The following is a 16,735-nucleotide window of genomic DNA, read 5'->3' on the forward strand; positions in this document are numbered from 1 at the left end:
TCTTCTTAACCAAGTTCTTAATATGTCATGTCGAGTTCACTCAAGGTGTTAAGAAGACTGTATTAATACTAAATACATGTTAAAGTTAAACCCTGGAACATTGTGTACTATTGTATATATTAATGAGTTGTATGCATTATATGATATATTACGGGATATTAATTTAAATAATTCTAAATCACAATAATTAAATTCCTTAAAAACTGCTCATAATACCAGATTCAGTCCAAGGTGTGTGGCGTGTTCCTTTAAGGCCCTAGTTGCTGCAGCTTCTAGTAGTGAAGTATATTTTTACATTTAACATATTTAAAGTATTCAGCTAGAGCGTGTAAATACTCCATCATTACCATCCACTGAATGAAACTGGTGGAGACATGTAGGTAAATGTTTGGGAGATATTGGGCTGACGGGATGTTGGCATGAGTTCTATGGACATGGAGAATCTATGTCAAGAGGCCAGATTGATCTTGTTAATAATTTATGTTTTTATTTTATTATGTCTCATGTTGAGGTCATGGGCCATATTACAAATAATTTACGAAATTTTAAAAATAATGACATATTGTATGTTGTGCCATACTACTACTAATAAAAAAACTTTAATAACATGTGTCATATGTTGAGGTCACATGTTATATTACTAATATGAAACAGATTTAATAACATGTCATATGTTGAGTTCAGGTACCATATTACTCATAGTAAAAAATAAGAAATTGTTATAACATATGTCAGATGTTGAGTTTATGCACATTATTACAAATAAGACATTTTGGTGGAAAATTTGTGGGTTTTCCTGTTGTAGATGCTGGTCAATCAAAAAGAGAGACTAATATCCATGAATAGAATTCAAATCAATCAATCAATCAATCAATCAATCAGGATCAATACATACACATTTTATTAAACACATTGATCAGTTGGTGACTCCACTGACTTGTGAAGCTTTCAGAAACACTAGAACTAAACCTAGGGAACATACCGACTGTGAGAGCAGGCTTTCAGCCAAGTCTCGCGATGTTTGCGCGTGAGAGCCCATAGTGGCGACGAGAAGTGTGGTGGGCCGGAGAGAGGAGTTGTTGTCGAAGGAGCAGAGACGGCGGAGCAGAGCAGGGGGTGTGTGAGTGTGTTTGCGGGGCCCAACAAGGAACACAACACGGCGTGAATGAGAGAGGCAAGCTGGCGGGATTCAATATGGCATCCGGAGATACGCTGTACATTGAGACAGACGGCTCGGAGATGCCGGCCGAGATCGTGGAGCTCCACGAGATAGAGGTGGAGACGATACCGGTGGAGACTATCGAGACCACGGTGGTCGGCGGGGATGACGACGACGACGACGACGATGAGGACGAGGACGAGGACGACGACGACGAGGACGGGCAGCCGATGATCGCGCTGCAGCCGCTGGTCACGGACGACCCCAACTCGATCCACCACCACCACCACCACCACCATCATCAGGAGGTGATCCTGGTGCAGACCCGGGAGGAGGTGGTCGGCGGGGACGACTCGGACATGCACACGGACGGCGGCGGGTACGAGGACCAGATCCTCATCCCGGTACCTGCTCCGGGGGTGGAGGACGAATACATCGAGCAGACTTTGGTGACTGTGGCCGGGAAGAGCTCGGTGGGTCGGGTGAAACGAGCAGGCGGCGGTGGTGGGAAGAAAGCGGGCAAAAAGAGCTACCTAAGCGGCGCGGAGGCCGGCGGGAGAAAATGGGAGCAGAAGCAGGTGCAAATAAAGACACTGGAGGGGGAGTTTTCTGTCACGATGTGGGCATCGGGTAAGTAACGCTGGCCCGGCCGCGTCTGTCAGCTCCGTTGTTAGCCTTTGCATGAGGCCTCGTTGCCTGGGCGTTGTCCTGCTGCACCAGACTAGTTCCTGGAGTGGTCCCATTGCACCGCGGTGAGAAGAGCCGAATATTCCGCGTTTGTCGATGCGAAGCCCCAATGTGTCACTCCGATATGTTTTTGTTTTGAAGGGAGGCCATGTTTTAGGTGTTGCTGGGCGCCGCCATATTCCCCGAGTCTAGTAAGTATGGCGGCGGCCCCGAAAAAATGGCGATAGTCGCGGCCGGGCAGATATGGCGGCTGCGCTCGGGGCTGAGACAGACGGGGTTTTCGTGGGTCTTCAGGCCGCAGTTCTGTGGCGAATTCACCGCTTATATGCAGCTTATTCGCCGCAGAATAGTCACGTAAAGACTGTCAATGTTTAAAATGTGTGAAATATTAGGAGCTAGGCGCTATTTGGCCAGTTAATGGTTTAGCTGGTTAGCTCCGGGTGCTGGCGGAGCTAGTTAGCCACACAGGCTAGCGTCTGCATCATGCTAGCAGCCTGTGTGATGGTACTGTGAGCCCACTAACACCAACCGGGGGCTAATCCAGCATTAATATGTAGGATTAAATAACCGCAGAGAGCTTTTATTCTCTGTTTTATTGAGCTGCCAAATGAGGGAAAAACAGCTTGAACTGGTTGTTACCGCTAATAAACCCGTTCACTCTGCACACAGCCAAGATCTGTGGCTATTTTTAGATCACCAGTCATTTGAATGAACAGGGACATTTTTTATTTAACGATTCAATGCATTGTCATGTGTTTAGCTGTCATCGAAGCATTTAGCATTACATTGAAAGGAGGATTTTTAAAAAAAAAGCTGATTTTGGTGCAAAGTAAAAAGTGCAGCACTATCTGCAATAGGGAGTGAAATTATATATAAGTAAATACTACTTAGAAATGTGTCATATTTTATGATTCCTCCATAGTTATGCAACAGCAATGTGACTTTTATTATAACCAAAGCAGAAGTAGTAGACGTTTTTACCCCCCCCCCCTCAAAAGGGAAACAGCACTAATGTCTGTTAAAGGAAGTTGTGTAGCATTTGTTTGTGTTTTTGTGCACAAAGCTAATTCTAATTGCCCCACGCAAGGATTTTCTTTAATTGTATGCAGTTTTAAGAAGATGACTTATTAGTATCAACATTTGTTTTAATTTATTTAAACAGATTTTTGTGTAAATTACAAAACAATATAAGTGTAGCACTCTCGGCTGTAGGGGGTGAACTATTTATAAGTAAATACCTCACTGTTGGTGTCTAGAACTGTCATTGTTTTATTATTTCAGAGTAACTATGCAACAGTAATGTGAGTCTTACTGCAACTCAATGATTGGCAGCAGCAGATCGTTGCATCCCCCATGTCTGCAGTTAGGGACACAGTACTGTGTTATCGGTTCAGTCTCTGTAATTTTTTCCTAGATAATAATAAAGACATCGACCATGAGTCGGTGGTGGAGGAGCAGATCGTCGGGGAGAACTCCCCTCCAGACTACTCAGAGTACATGACGGGGAAGAAGCTGCCCCCTGGTGGCATCCCAGGGATCGACCTGTCAGACCCCAAGCAGCTGGCTGAGTTTGCCAGGTGAGTGTGAGTCTCAGGGTCTCTGCAGAACTGGTTCCCAAGAGTAAATGTGACTGTGGACAACAGCGAGGAATAATTAAATGCACATTATTAATTTAAATGAAGGGGGGGAAATGTAGTGTACAAAGATGGCTCTGGTACAATCGTAAAAAAATTAAATCTTGCATTTTTGTGTAGCAACGTTTTTTTTTATTTCATTTTTATATTTAAAGCTCACTTGTTAAAACAATAAATACAAAAAATAAGAATGAGTTAAACGTATGTCTACTGTATGTGTTAAGTATTTTATGTGCAAGGTACACTATTGATAGGGCATCATAATAAGAGATATTAAGTATCTAGATGTTTATTCTGTTGTTAATTTTGAAAAATATAAACAAATAATCACCAGGATTTGTCATTGTCAGTTTAGACACTTTTTCATTTTCATTATAGATTTTTCATCCAATTATTTTGTCATTTAGTCTTTTAAAGTGTCAGCAAATGCTCATCAGAGCTCTAATAAAAGATGACCTTTCTAAATGGATTTTGTGCAATCAGGAGTTAATAACTCACAGAGAAAAGAAGCAGGAGCCGATACATTTAGACAAGGATATGAATATTATTTAAATATTTTCAAACGTTGTTTTGGCATTGATTTGTCTTGTAAGTGTCAATCAGTGAAATGTAAAGCTGTTTTTTCCCCACTGTTGTGTGGAGGTGAAATGTCAAGCAGCAATGTAGCTACTGCAGCATACACCCCATCACTGGAACTTTGATAACTAAGAGACTCAACATTAAACTCCTCGTAGCTAATATGGGTGCATGTGATGATGGGATGGCATTGAAACGTGTTTATTTTTGTTTGTCAAAACCCCCCACGTGTCCTTTTTATTCCAAACAGAATGAAACCCAGGAAAGTCAAAGAGGACGACGCACCCCGGACGATAGCTTGCCCTCATAAAGTGAGTCTGATGACACTTTCCCTGAACAAACGTTACGACCACTTTACTGTGATATGAGTTAATTTTTCCAAACGGGCTGAAGAGTCTTACATTGTTGCTTTTTGTGTAATTGAAAAATGAAAGACAACTGTTATTGAGCAGTTAAAACGGCACTCAAATGTAGAGGGTAATGTTCATATTCTCAGGAGAACAAACTACCTGTTCAGCTAATATAAAGGTAATATATAATATTGTCTGCTATAAGTGTGAAGCTGTTAACAGAACATTAACACTTCAGTGGAGAATGAAGCATGATCCACTTATTTTCAGGGTTTAAACTTGATTTAAAGTTAAAGTGATAAAAGATATTGAGGAAACTCGACATTACAGTGGTTAGAAAAAACATGTTCTTTCGTCTATGAATGAATTGGTCATAAATATGGTTCATTGGTTATAATTACAAACAAACTCAACCTATTTTTTCCCAACGACACATGAATCGATGTATTATTCAATCATACATTATTCATAAATTCACAGTGTAGTATGTGGACCCCGAGGCTAATGACCAACAATAGCTTATTGGAGTCAGTATATAATAAACCTGAGGTCAAATCAATGAAACCAGATTGGGTGTTAGCGCTGCTTTAACATATAAAAACATTTGGACATTTTCAGTTTGCTGTTCACGAGAAGCATCTAATGATGCGCATGGTGCTTTGCAGGAAGGAGCTCTCAGAGGACTTGTGATCAAGAACTGTTGATTTGCATGAAGCTGGAAATGTTTACGAAATCGTCTCAGACAGTTTAGATATTCATCAGTCCACAGTCGGACAAACTGTCTGTAAATAGAGATGATTTAGTTCTGTGGCTGCGCTCCCTTAGAAGAGGGTGCCCAGCGGAGAGGACTCCGAAGACACTGCAGGATGATCAAGTGACTATGTGCACTAATGACACTAAAGCTGCTCTCAGACACAAGTCCGGATATTTCCCAGAAAATTTCCAGAGGGGCTGGATATGAGACCTCAAATGTCCAAGTCGGTTCTCCCGGACATTTTCTGGAACTTTTCCTGCAAGTTCCCTAGTGAAATATCCAAGTGGCAAAAGTTAGAACAGCAGGAACGTTCACAGCAACTAAATGGTTGTGTCAGTGACACTTCTAACACACAATAGATGTGAAACTGAAAAACACAAAAGGAATACAAGTATCACGGTGATGAGGACTTATGCTGGTGTTGATGTGCTGTAAACAAAAGCCCGGTGTTTTCCACAACCGAGTTTATACGTCATGTCCTGCCTCCTACGTGCTCTACCCCGGAATCTCTTGCTGCATTCATGTGTGAAAGGCAACCTTCAGAAATGTCTGGGATTTTTTAGGATCACTAAAACATCATCTGAATAATGAGGTAGGGCTGAGGGAGCACCATTTTTCAAGGCTGCTGTGCTGTCTCTTGGCCTATGGAGCTGTACAACTTTGAAGGGAAAATTAATTCCTATATTTATCGAGGTCTTTTACAGGGTACAGTCAGGCTGTCTGCCTGCCAGCTGAAATTCAGTAGAAGCTGCGTTATGCAGCAGGACAATGACTGAACCGTGAATAAATCTACAACAGAACGACATCAAACAAAGAAAACCCACCTGCTGGAGTGTCCCAGTTAGAGCCCACACTTGAACCCAATACAGATGCTGTGAAATGAGCTCAGACAGCAGCTCACACCAGACATCCTCTGAATATGTCTAAGCTGAAGCAGCTCTGTAGGAAGAGCGCTCCAAAACTCCGCCCGAACACTGTGCAGGTCTAATCTGCAGTTACAGGAAAAGAGCTTGTTTGATGTTAATTCTGCCAAAAGAAGTTTCAACCACTTGTAAAATCCAAGGGTTCACATAGTTTTCCCACCAGGCTGTGAATGATTGAGTGTTTTCAACAAAGACACAGAAGATTTTTATTGTCATTAGCTTTCGCATATTGTGTTTGTCTATACGTTTGACTTAGATGTACATCAATTCACATTTAATAACCAAATTATTCAGAAAACCAGTTTATTCTTTGTTTTTCTTTCCACTGCATATGTTTATATAGAAGCAAAAACCTTATGTTGCCCCACTTCAGTGTCTACAAAACTTCTTTTTGTCTTTTCGCTCCCCAGGGCTGCACAAAAATGTTCAGGGATAACTCAGCCATGCGGAAGCATCTCCACACCCACGGACCCCGAGTGCACGTCTGCGCCGAGTGTGGCAAGGCCTTCGTCGAGAGCTCCAAACTCAAACGTCACCAACTCGTTCACACAGGGGAGAAACCGTTCCAGGTCAGTAACATCACACTCCCCTCCATTAATAGAGACACTTGCAACTATTTTTACATTATAAGCACATAAGCTAGTTCCAGTTTGGGAAAATAAGAAATGCTCACTTTTAGGGCTCAGAATGAACGCCCACCTTGTACTAAATGAATTAACACTGTAGTTAACTATGTCTGTGGAGGATAACTCATTGGCCAAGACTTTGCATGAACTCAGAGTTTGGGAATACACTCAAAAGTTAATTGCTAATTAATTGAATCTACTCTCTGTAATTACTGGCATATGTCAGTGAAGATTAAATATTTTGGCGGGTGTTTAGGCCTTTTTAGTTTTACCCATAATTACTGCTGCCATGTCTGTCAAGCTTTCTGTTGCTGAACATATACAATTATATTTATTCTGTTTTATTATCAGAATGTGTACAGATAGAGAAAAAACAGAATGAATGACAACCGATCATTTCTGTAATCTAGAATCATGTCAGTCACTAGAAGATTTTAATGTTGTACCTTAGCTAGTTAATCATAATCATTTATAAAAATCACTGGCTGACTTTTTAATTGCTTTAGTCTAATTTAACATGAGAATATTGCAGAATAATCTAATATGTTTTATATCCCTACATACATGATATCATCCTAAAATACTGGGATCAGGCTGCATGTCTCAAGTGAAAAGTCAGCATCTTCATCAGCTGATGCCAAACAAGAAACTATATTTTTCTAGTCTTACAGTCTACAAGTAGACAATGCCATTATTATAAGTATAATACGGATACATATAAGTTCAAACTGTTACATTTCTTCTAAAATAAGCAGTTTTCACTTTTAACGACATAAAAAAAATGGATTTTTGGATGAGGACTAACTGTGTTTGGCAAACTTCGTGTTATTTTTGTTAGCGTAGGCTGGAGCGTAAACTTTCCAGAATAGATTCAGAGCTGTGAGGCAGTGCTAAGGAAGTGATGGGCAAATACTATTCACTTGTTTATTGTGACCCCACAAGCTAATGTAGTAAGTATCTGATGTGGGGAAGAGGTTTATCAAAGCCGATGTCACAGTCACTGAAGCTGACACTCCTCTTCCCCTCGTTTCTTAGTGTACATTCGAAGGCTGTGGGAAAAGGTTTTCTCTGGACTTCAACCTGCGCACACACGTGCGGATCCACACTGGAGACCGACCCTACGTCTGCCCTTTCGACGGCTGCAATAAGAAGTTCGCCCAGTCAACCAACCTAAAGTCTCACATTCTGACACATGCCAAAGCCAAAAACAACCAATGAGAACCCGTCCACCAGCGTCGAGCCACACAGACGGGAAAAAAAGAAGAGCATCCTGGCGGCACACCCCTCTTTTGAAGATGGAATGAAAGGCTTGAGACTTAATTGATTTATATTACAAAATGTGACTTTAAAAAAAAAAGAAACACTGAAAATCAGCTAGTTTTCCTGCGTCCCCCTCTCTTCTGCTGTCTTATTGGATGAGGAACACAGTGACTATTCCCCAAACTCGGCCAACACGCTCCCCTTTGTTTCTCCAGTGGCGCTCAGCTGCCAGAAGATGGAACTCATGGACACACATCAGAGACTTATTTTTACCAGAGTGAGCAGAGAAGCAGCGATCCTTTAGTATCTTATTTTCTCGCATAGCTTTTATTTTCCTCGAGTGTGCATATTGTACACTTGACTCAGGCTATGTTTAGTAAGATGGTGATTTTATTTTTCTTTCTCCTGCATTATGAGATCGTACCTATGATACAAAACGGCCTCGGTCTTGTGTGACCCGTCTCACATGTATGAGAAATAAAAAAAACAGCTGTTATGTTTGCTTTCCATACCCTCTTTGGTTGTACTTTTCTCTAACCACAAAATAACCTTGTATACTTGTATTGTATGGCTGTATTAAAATGATGTAGACATAGATAGAGGTGTGATTTAAAGTGTTAACCAATTTAAACTTTTAGTCATGAGTTGCTTTATATTTTCTATGAATTGTCTTTACACAGATGAATGGGTAATATACACTTACTCTGTCTCATGTAAAGTATCTGAAGCGTACATTAACCTGACTGCAAGACCATCATTTTCTTTGTTAGAATGTAATGTACAGACGAAGTCAACCATTTACTTCCTTTGTTGATATTTACACCCATGTATCTCAACTGCCCACAATAAAATGGGTCATTGCAACCCTGTCAAAATACACTAAGTTTTTACTCAGTGTATCTTTTTAATAAACCACTGATACTCTTCATTTTATCAATATAGAATCAGTGTTCCCAAAAACGATGACCGAGACGTCTCACAGAAAACACGAATGCAAGAGCGACACAGTGGAAACACAACCACAATGGATGTTGACATGAAACAAGGCTTTTAGTGAGCAGGTGTTTATGAAAACTCGGTCAAGCCAGCCGCTGCTTAAAATTTGATGCTTGTGTTCTTGAGGTTTTTCGGTACAGGTGCTTGGAGCAGCCAGAAAGGAAGAATGCACAGTTGTGTGGCTTTTTTTTTGTCGTGTTGTCACTTTTGCATTCTTGTTTCTTTTGCATCACTGTTTTCTGTTGTTCCGCTTGTGTGAGGCCTCTCGGCCACTGTATTCAAGCTCTGCTGTAGAAGAATATAATTAGCAGATTAATCAATAATGAAAGTCAAACATAATTTTTCTATTTTTAACTTATTCTTCATAATTTGCTCAGGACAGAAAACTGCCAAATTACAATGTTTTAACGCAAAAGGCTCCCACATCCTTTTCCCTAACCTCAAATTAATTTCACTTTCATTTCCCCGCTGCACTTTGAAAGCAGCGCCCTTTGTTGGCGTGCTCTCAGATATTAGAAACTCCAGCAACACCTCCGCCACGCACATGAAGACGTCAACATTGGTGGAAAGCAGCTACATACATTTACTGATATATATTTATATACACACATAGACCATTTTAGAATTTCGAACTCACGTGTACTGTTTTTGTTTATATTAATTGAGGGAAACACATTTATATGAAAGCTTATGTTAGTAGTTAGATTACAGGTTTGAAAAAAAATCACATTTAAAAAAACATGATCTATTTAGAACATCCATCCACTGGGCCCAGGTAACGAGGGGCAGGGACCATGGAAAGGCCCCTGGATACGAACCAGGAGCATTCTTTCTCTAAGATGACAATGCTAACCACTGCTCACCTGTTCACTATCAAATGAAACACAAATGATACTGAGAAATATGAGCATTATTAGATATCTAGGAATTAACGTCTGGGGGATTTGTACTGAATTGAATTAAACATACAGAAGATTCCTCCATTGAGTCTTCCTAAGCGTGTGTGTAATTAAAAAACGTAACTCTCCTCAACAACAACATCAAGTTTCAGTCTTCGTTTGTATTTAACTCAGAAAAAAAAACTTTTAGTGAAAGCTGCCTCAGCTCGGTGGGATTTCTCTCCTTCCTTCTGGGGTCCACACTTACACAATAAGTCCCTTCCTCTTTTTCTGCACAGCCAAGCAGGATTAGCACAAAGTGCCGACCTCAGCATCCTGCTAAGATCCTGCTCTTTGCTTCTGATCCTGGACATCCTGCACCCGCTCCTGCTGCCCCCTACAGACAACCATATGTAACGACCTGGACCGGCCTGGAGACAGTGCTGTCCATGGTGCTGAAACCCAGAGACAACAACCACAGCAGGCCTCTGTCTGTGTGTGTGTGTGTGGTAAAGAGCTGTTTGAAGACTTTTCTGATCTTTTGTGACATCCCCTGTCGCCAGTGTCCGTCACAGGGAACGATCCAACGAGGCGAAAGAAAAACAAAAGGGAGCTGTGTACCTTTGAATTTCTGCTGAGGAAATCAAATTGATTCGGCTCAAGCACGTTCTTGATGTGTTATTGGCTTTTTTATACTCTAAACAGCTCAGTCCCACTGCTTGAAATTCAGGAGCAGGCGCACGTTTTCCTTTACCTGAGAACAGCTCTGACTGGTGCGATGCCATGCGATCCTCAGTGTATGTGTGTGCATGTGAAGCCTGTTTCAGGCATGATTCCACTTGCTTTGTTTTCTTTGAGAGGGAGCATTTATTCCTCAGATTGGTTGTTGTGATTGACAAAGGCAGAGGAGAGTAAATGTGCTACTTGTTATGCAGCTGAAGTCTGTCAAGCCTCCAACACCTGCTCTCTTTCAGATGCTTATTTCATTATGGCTTCTCTCTCCCAGGAGTCAAGGCACTTGTATCGCTTTTTTCTCTCTTTTTTTTCCATTTTTTAAATCCTGTGCTGCGTGTTTACCTGGATGTTATTCCCCTTTATCTCTCTCTGTCTCCGCTTTGGCCAAGTCGCAGCTTATTTGCAGCCGAGTGTGATCTCACCTACGATCTTGACGCCTGGAATTTCTTTCATTAGTTTGTTTCTCTCTCTCTCTCTCTCTCTCTCTCTCTCTCTCTCTCTCTGTGGCAGGAATCAAACAAAGATTTATCACACCGAGGCATACGGGGTCGCCTCAGCAGGAAGATACCCACAGTTTGCTGCGCTAAACCCCTTCATCTGTGAGTGGAGACTAAATCAGGAAATCCGCGCAGATCAATCCCTCAGCCCCTCCACTCTTCATTTTTTATTTTACATTTCCTAATAACACTCCTGCCGCAAGGATCTTTCCCTCGCTTGTGATCTGCTTGTCAAGAGCTGTGTTATGTAGTCCTGTAGCGTGAGATGTAAATAAATCCTCGGGCAAATAATCACCAGAGTAAACACAATATTATATAAGCTACGTCCAACATTAATTTTGTGTTTTATTTGTTTAAATCTACATAAATTAAATGTTTCATCCTACAAAACTCTATTCTGCAAATACAGAATTGTACAAATGGGCTTTAATTTGTGTAGATCCTTGGTTATAAACCCTGTCAGTTAGTTCTGATGTGTTTAACCCGTCCATTGCTCTATCACACAGTCACATTAATTGTAAGACATTCAGGACATTATCATTTATTTTATTCAATCTGCAGGTCAGATCTCTGATTTTAAATCAGCTCTAGACGTGTTTAAATCTCCTGAAGTGCCCCATTTTTTTGCAGTGGGCATAGACAGAGATGCTATTTCCATGCAGAAAATATGTTGCCAAGGTAACAGAGGAGAGAGTGAGAGTGTGTGTGTGTGTGTGTGTGTGTGTGTGTGTGTGTGTGTGTGTGTGTGTGTGTGTGTGTGTGTGTGTGTGTGTGTGTGAGAGAGAGAGAGAGAGAGAGAGGCTGAGATACCCCTGAATACCAGGACTGCCACTGCAGACGTAAAGCACAATGCTCCACCCTGCATGTCAGCATCGCGCCGGCAGAATTTCAACCCATGTTTGACGCTTGTTACAGATCCGAGGCCCCGTCTGCGAACACTTTAAATGTCAAGACAATTTTATTCCCGCCTTTGTTTGCCGCTGTGACACGGCGCAGAACAGTGTGGGCTATAATTCATCTATTACTTTTCTGTGCTATCTTCATCTCACCTCTGGTCCCCTCATGAGCTCTGTTTCTCCGCAACTTTGTCTCCACCTTCAGTGCCTCCTGCCTGCCTACAGACTGCATTCATCTCTTCACCTTGGTGCATCTTCATCCTCTCTCTCCGTCTGTGCACCTGTCTCCTCTCATCCTCTCTCTGTGTCTGTCAAACTCAGATTTGCTTGATTGACATGGCCTTAATTAAATACGCTGCTGTCAAAACAGCTTGTACAAGGTTTGCAATTCAAATTTAACCTTCAAAATGAAAGAAAAAAGATAAGACAACAATTGATGTGCGCATTACTGTCTTAAATACATACAATATACACTCATCAATCATCATCTATTTCAATAATCGGTTATTTCTACTCATTTATCATGTGAAAAGTAGTTTTTCATTTTCAAATGTGAGGATTTGCTGCAATTCTCTATTGTAAATCATTATAATTTGATGTCCTTGGAATTTCATTGGTTCGTAGGAAAAAAAGAGGCCGAGAAACAGTGATGAATCGAAACAAATCGAGAAACATTGATGTACATTCTTCTCTATTTCCTGAAATCTAATAGCTCTCAGTAGAGCACAAACCTCCACCAAGGCCCAGCAGTCCACTTCAATTCAACCAAGCCGCATCAAATTGCACACACTCAAAGATGTCAGTCCCGTAAATAGGTCTGATTCATCTAGATCCATGAATTATTCACTGGGATATTGGTGAAACTGTCAATAAACTCCCTATCTCGCAATGTTACTGAAACTGTTAAAAAAAAGAGCCTGGTTCAGCATCAGTTTTATTGGGTTCTTCCCTGACAGACACCGCATCCTTCCACCAAGTCTCATGTGTGATGCTAACGCTAACTAACCAACAAACACCAATGGAAACACCACACACTGTTTTGAGTGATGGAAAACTAGGTGATTTTGCTATTTAATTCATTACAACAAATTTGAGGTACATCTTATGTACTTGAGTTTTTTTCTCCATATCCACCTAACAGTGTGTTTCCCTTCTCTACTCTGAGTACATTTTTACGTACTTTTATCATGCCGCATACTGCATTGGGTGGTTTAATGAATTTTTTTGGTATTATTCTTTTATGAGTGTGTTTTTGTACAAGTTTTTCCTTGTTTGGGTGTGTGTGTTTTGTGAAGCACTTTGTGAGAAGTACCATATAAATAAACATATTTTTATTTGAAATATTTATTTTATTCGTCTTTTTATAAACTGTTTTATTATATTGTAATATAATGCACAGATATTTTGTTCCCAACTCTCAATTTTATTTTATTCAATATTTTATACTGTTATTTTCTTGGTCTCTGTATATTTCTGTTCTTTGCTGGAACGACTATAACAAAACCGAATTTCCCTCGTGGTCAATAAAGTATTTTAGATTCCGTTAAATTATTATTATTATTATTATTGTTATTATTATTGTTTCTCTCCCTTCTTCTTCATGCCAGACGTCAATCACAAACTTTTATTTTGATCAATGCTTAATTTCAGGATTCTCGTCACGTCTCCACACTTCTCTCCACACGGCCACTAAAGCTGAAGTTGGAAGAAAAGACCTTGGCCATTGCATCTACATTGCAAATCAGCGACTGTACAGGGCTTTGATTGCCCTACACTTCACAAATGATGTAGAGCTGGTTAGATCAAACGACCTTTAAAGGCTTGTTTATGAAGAGCCACCTGACATTCTCAATTTTACCCAGCGTGCCACTGTCCCGCTGGCTGCGTTGGATGACAACTGATCAAACAGCAGCCACTTCAATGTTACTTTCTGTCCATATCCCCACGTGTGCTCGCATGTATGCCGTATATGGCCAATTAGCATGGAATTCATGTTAAATGTGACACCTTGGTTTGATATCTCAACTCAACAGGAGCACTCAGATGAAATCACTCTGAGCAATAAATAGAATTAGCACTCAGATACGGAGTCAATTCATAATCCCAGTGTGAGCCGGTTATGAAAGCCGCGGAACAATGCAGATTTCAGTGTGAGGACGGAGAAATTATTCAGCTGTGGCCGGGAGGAAAAGCAGGCATGCGTGCAGTAACATGTAATAGTTTGGTACCGCTTCGTTTCTGTGCGATTTCGGAGCAAAATAATGTGGCCCATGACCTCTCAACAGCTTCCTATCCTCCATTAGGCCTAGCAGAAGCCTGAAGCGATAACAAGATTAGCATAAGCACTTTTAGTAAGTCACTGTGAAAGGGATCCTTAAAGAGGCTTAAACTGTCCCCCCCTTCACCGGCAGCTGATACATAGTTGGGAGCTGGCTGGCACATCTGTCTGGCTGCCGCACTGTTCTCTCTGTGATCTCTAACACAGGCAAATCAATGTGAGATCCATCATTGGGGGACTCTCAGTGCACAGGCGGAGAGAAAACCACAGACAGGGAGCAAATCACTTCTATAGGCGATAGGAGCTATCAGGCAAATGGGCAGAAAATGGTTCCTAATGGTGCCTGGTATGTCTGGTGTAAGCTGCAACCAGCCTCTTTGTCGTCCATCACCCCTGGAGCATATGTAACTGAGAGAAGGAGCAGAGAGGAAGAGGAGGGAGCATCTGTTCGTGCAGCGTGGGAACCCCTCGGGGGGTGCGGCGCGATAATCTGGGTTCATGTCAAAACCATATCTGGTGTCTGGTGCTGCCGGGATGATGCCGTGTCATTTATTGGAAGTCACTCACTCAGCATGCCTGGTGTGCGGCCTCCCCTCTGCCCACTCCCTAATGGGATCTCAAAAAATGCTGCATCATTTTCAGCGCGTCTCTGTCTGGGGCTTTATCGAAATCCTGTTGGTAATCGAGGCGTAGTTGACTCAAAAAGCTGCGGTCATAAAAAATGACTGTCTCCAAACTCTCCTGAACCGGCAAAACCAGGCACAGGAGAACGGCGCTACAATTAAGTTTGTGGCAGAACAACTTGGTTATCAGCTTCAGTCGTGAGTTAGATGAGACAGTAACAGTTGGTGCTGAGTAAACAAGGAAGTCTTTAGATTTGACCATTTCAATTATCTCGCCCCTGCCCAGACTGCTGTTTTCCCAGAAACAGTGATCACATTCACTATTAATGAGCCATGATGTTCATCCTGGACCCATTTACTCCTCTCAATAATGCATACTCTTCGGAATTGCCTGTGCATATTTTACATTGTGCCCACCGCCCCCCTCCCCCTTCCCCTGAGAGGAATATCACTGGTGTTTTGGTCGCATTTGCTATCTGGCCCCAGGCCCTCTCTCTCTGTGTACTCCCAGGGATAATACTTGCCAGGGATACGATGTCTCATGTGTGACTCTCTGACTAAGAGGGCCTGCTGCGTGGAGATAATGAAACATCGAGCTGCAGCACGCGGAGCGAAAGGTGCGAACACACTTGTTGAGGGACCTCAGTCTTCTTCAATTAAACATTCCTATTACTGTCGGGTCTAACTGTGATTCTAATGGGCTCTTCAGTTTGTTCAAATAGGCTCAACGATCTCTTTAAATAAGACAATTGTTCACAAATTGGACACATCAATGCTCCCAATGCGATTTCCCCCCCCCACATCATGATTGTCATTAAAAGCAGACAATTGTGGTATCGAAGGCCGTGTTGGTTTAAGTGTCGAGGGACTTCCTGTCAGAACTGAAGGAAACTCACACAAAGGAATGAAAAGCCCATTAGCGGTGACGGCACAAAATGAATTAAATCAGTGGAACATTGATGCTCCTGTTGAAAGAGAGAAGGGAAAAGGCTCCGACCCTGGTGCATTCGAGCAGCATATCAAATCAGCCCAGACTGACAGGGGCCGGCCCACAGACTGTGTTTGAAGGTGGACAACATGGCTGCCCGCCAAAAGTGAAGCCAAAGCCTCTCAATCGCCACCTGGTGGCTGGGTGCAGAACAGGATATAAATCCTGCCTCCTCTATGTTAGTTAATGGGACATGGACCAAATTGAAAGTAGACAGTTCTTGTCACACTGATGTTTGTTCATGTGTTAATTTGTATGGTTAGTTTGGTTTTATTTGCTTATTTCTTATTTCATGCTATAAAAATGGGGTGAAACGTCATGATTGAAAGCTGAGACTGACCTGCAATAGGTCAAGTATATGTATTGTCAGGACATTTCTAAGGCTCCTCCAAATGCGGCTGAGAAATGTGTCCTTCCATCCCAGAGAAACGAAGGCTGCAACATGTGGATCCTTCTCGGGTACAACATATCCCAGGAATCGTTGTGCTTCGGTGACAAACTGTTTTTCAAAGAGGTAATGTGCCGGCAAGCGGTTAAATGTCCAATGCTTGAATATCATGCTTCAACTCTACCAAACAGCCAATGGTACAAAAAACAAGGGGCATACAAACTTTCTCGTCCAGTCACATCGCAGGTCGGTTGCTAGGTGACAGAGGTAAGGGCGGGACGAGCTGGTGTCTCATTTTGGTTTGGCCTTCACCGTCTACCCAGCCCACGAAGACCGCGTCCTTTGTGGGCCGTGTAGACCACGTCCTCCAAAGTATGCAGCCCTTGAATTGAGACACAGCCCACAACCTTCCAAATGCGTAAGATGGCAGCGTTCGTATCCAAGATATTTTGGCTTAATTTTGTAGTAGTGGGAGGAAGTGGCGACA

General features: G+C 41.9%; 1 protein-coding gene across 2 annotated transcripts; it reads left to right on the top strand.

Annotated features, from left to right (window-relative positions):
- The first annotated feature begins 1,029 nt into the window (after positions 1–1,029).
- Positions 1,030–8,848, top strand: yy1b (YY1 transcription factor b). 2 transcript variants are annotated; one of them, XM_035144011.2, is made up of 5 exons: positions 1,030–1,789; positions 3,261–3,423; positions 4,307–4,367; positions 6,494–6,652; positions 7,745–8,848. In XM_035144011.2, the coding sequence occupies exons 1-5, from the start codon at positions 1,195–1,197 to the stop codon at positions 7,925–7,927; spliced, it is 1,161 nt and encodes a 386-aa protein (XP_034999902.1). In that variant the 5' UTR covers positions 1,030–1,194; the 3' UTR covers positions 7,928–8,848. The 2 variants fall into 2 exon arrangements, with proteins under 2 accessions (XP_034999902.1, XP_034999903.1); XM_035144012.2 differs by having other exon boundaries at positions 1,033–1,789; positions 3,273–3,423.
- The last annotated feature ends 7,887 nt before the right edge of the window (positions 8,849–16,735 follow it).

The sequence above is a fragment of the Hippoglossus stenolepis genome, chromosome 20 (assembly GCF_022539355.2).
Source record: "Hippoglossus stenolepis isolate QCI-W04-F060 chromosome 20, HSTE1.2, whole genome shotgun sequence".
Lineage (NCBI taxonomy): Eukaryota > Metazoa > Chordata > Actinopteri > Pleuronectiformes > Pleuronectidae > Hippoglossus > Hippoglossus stenolepis.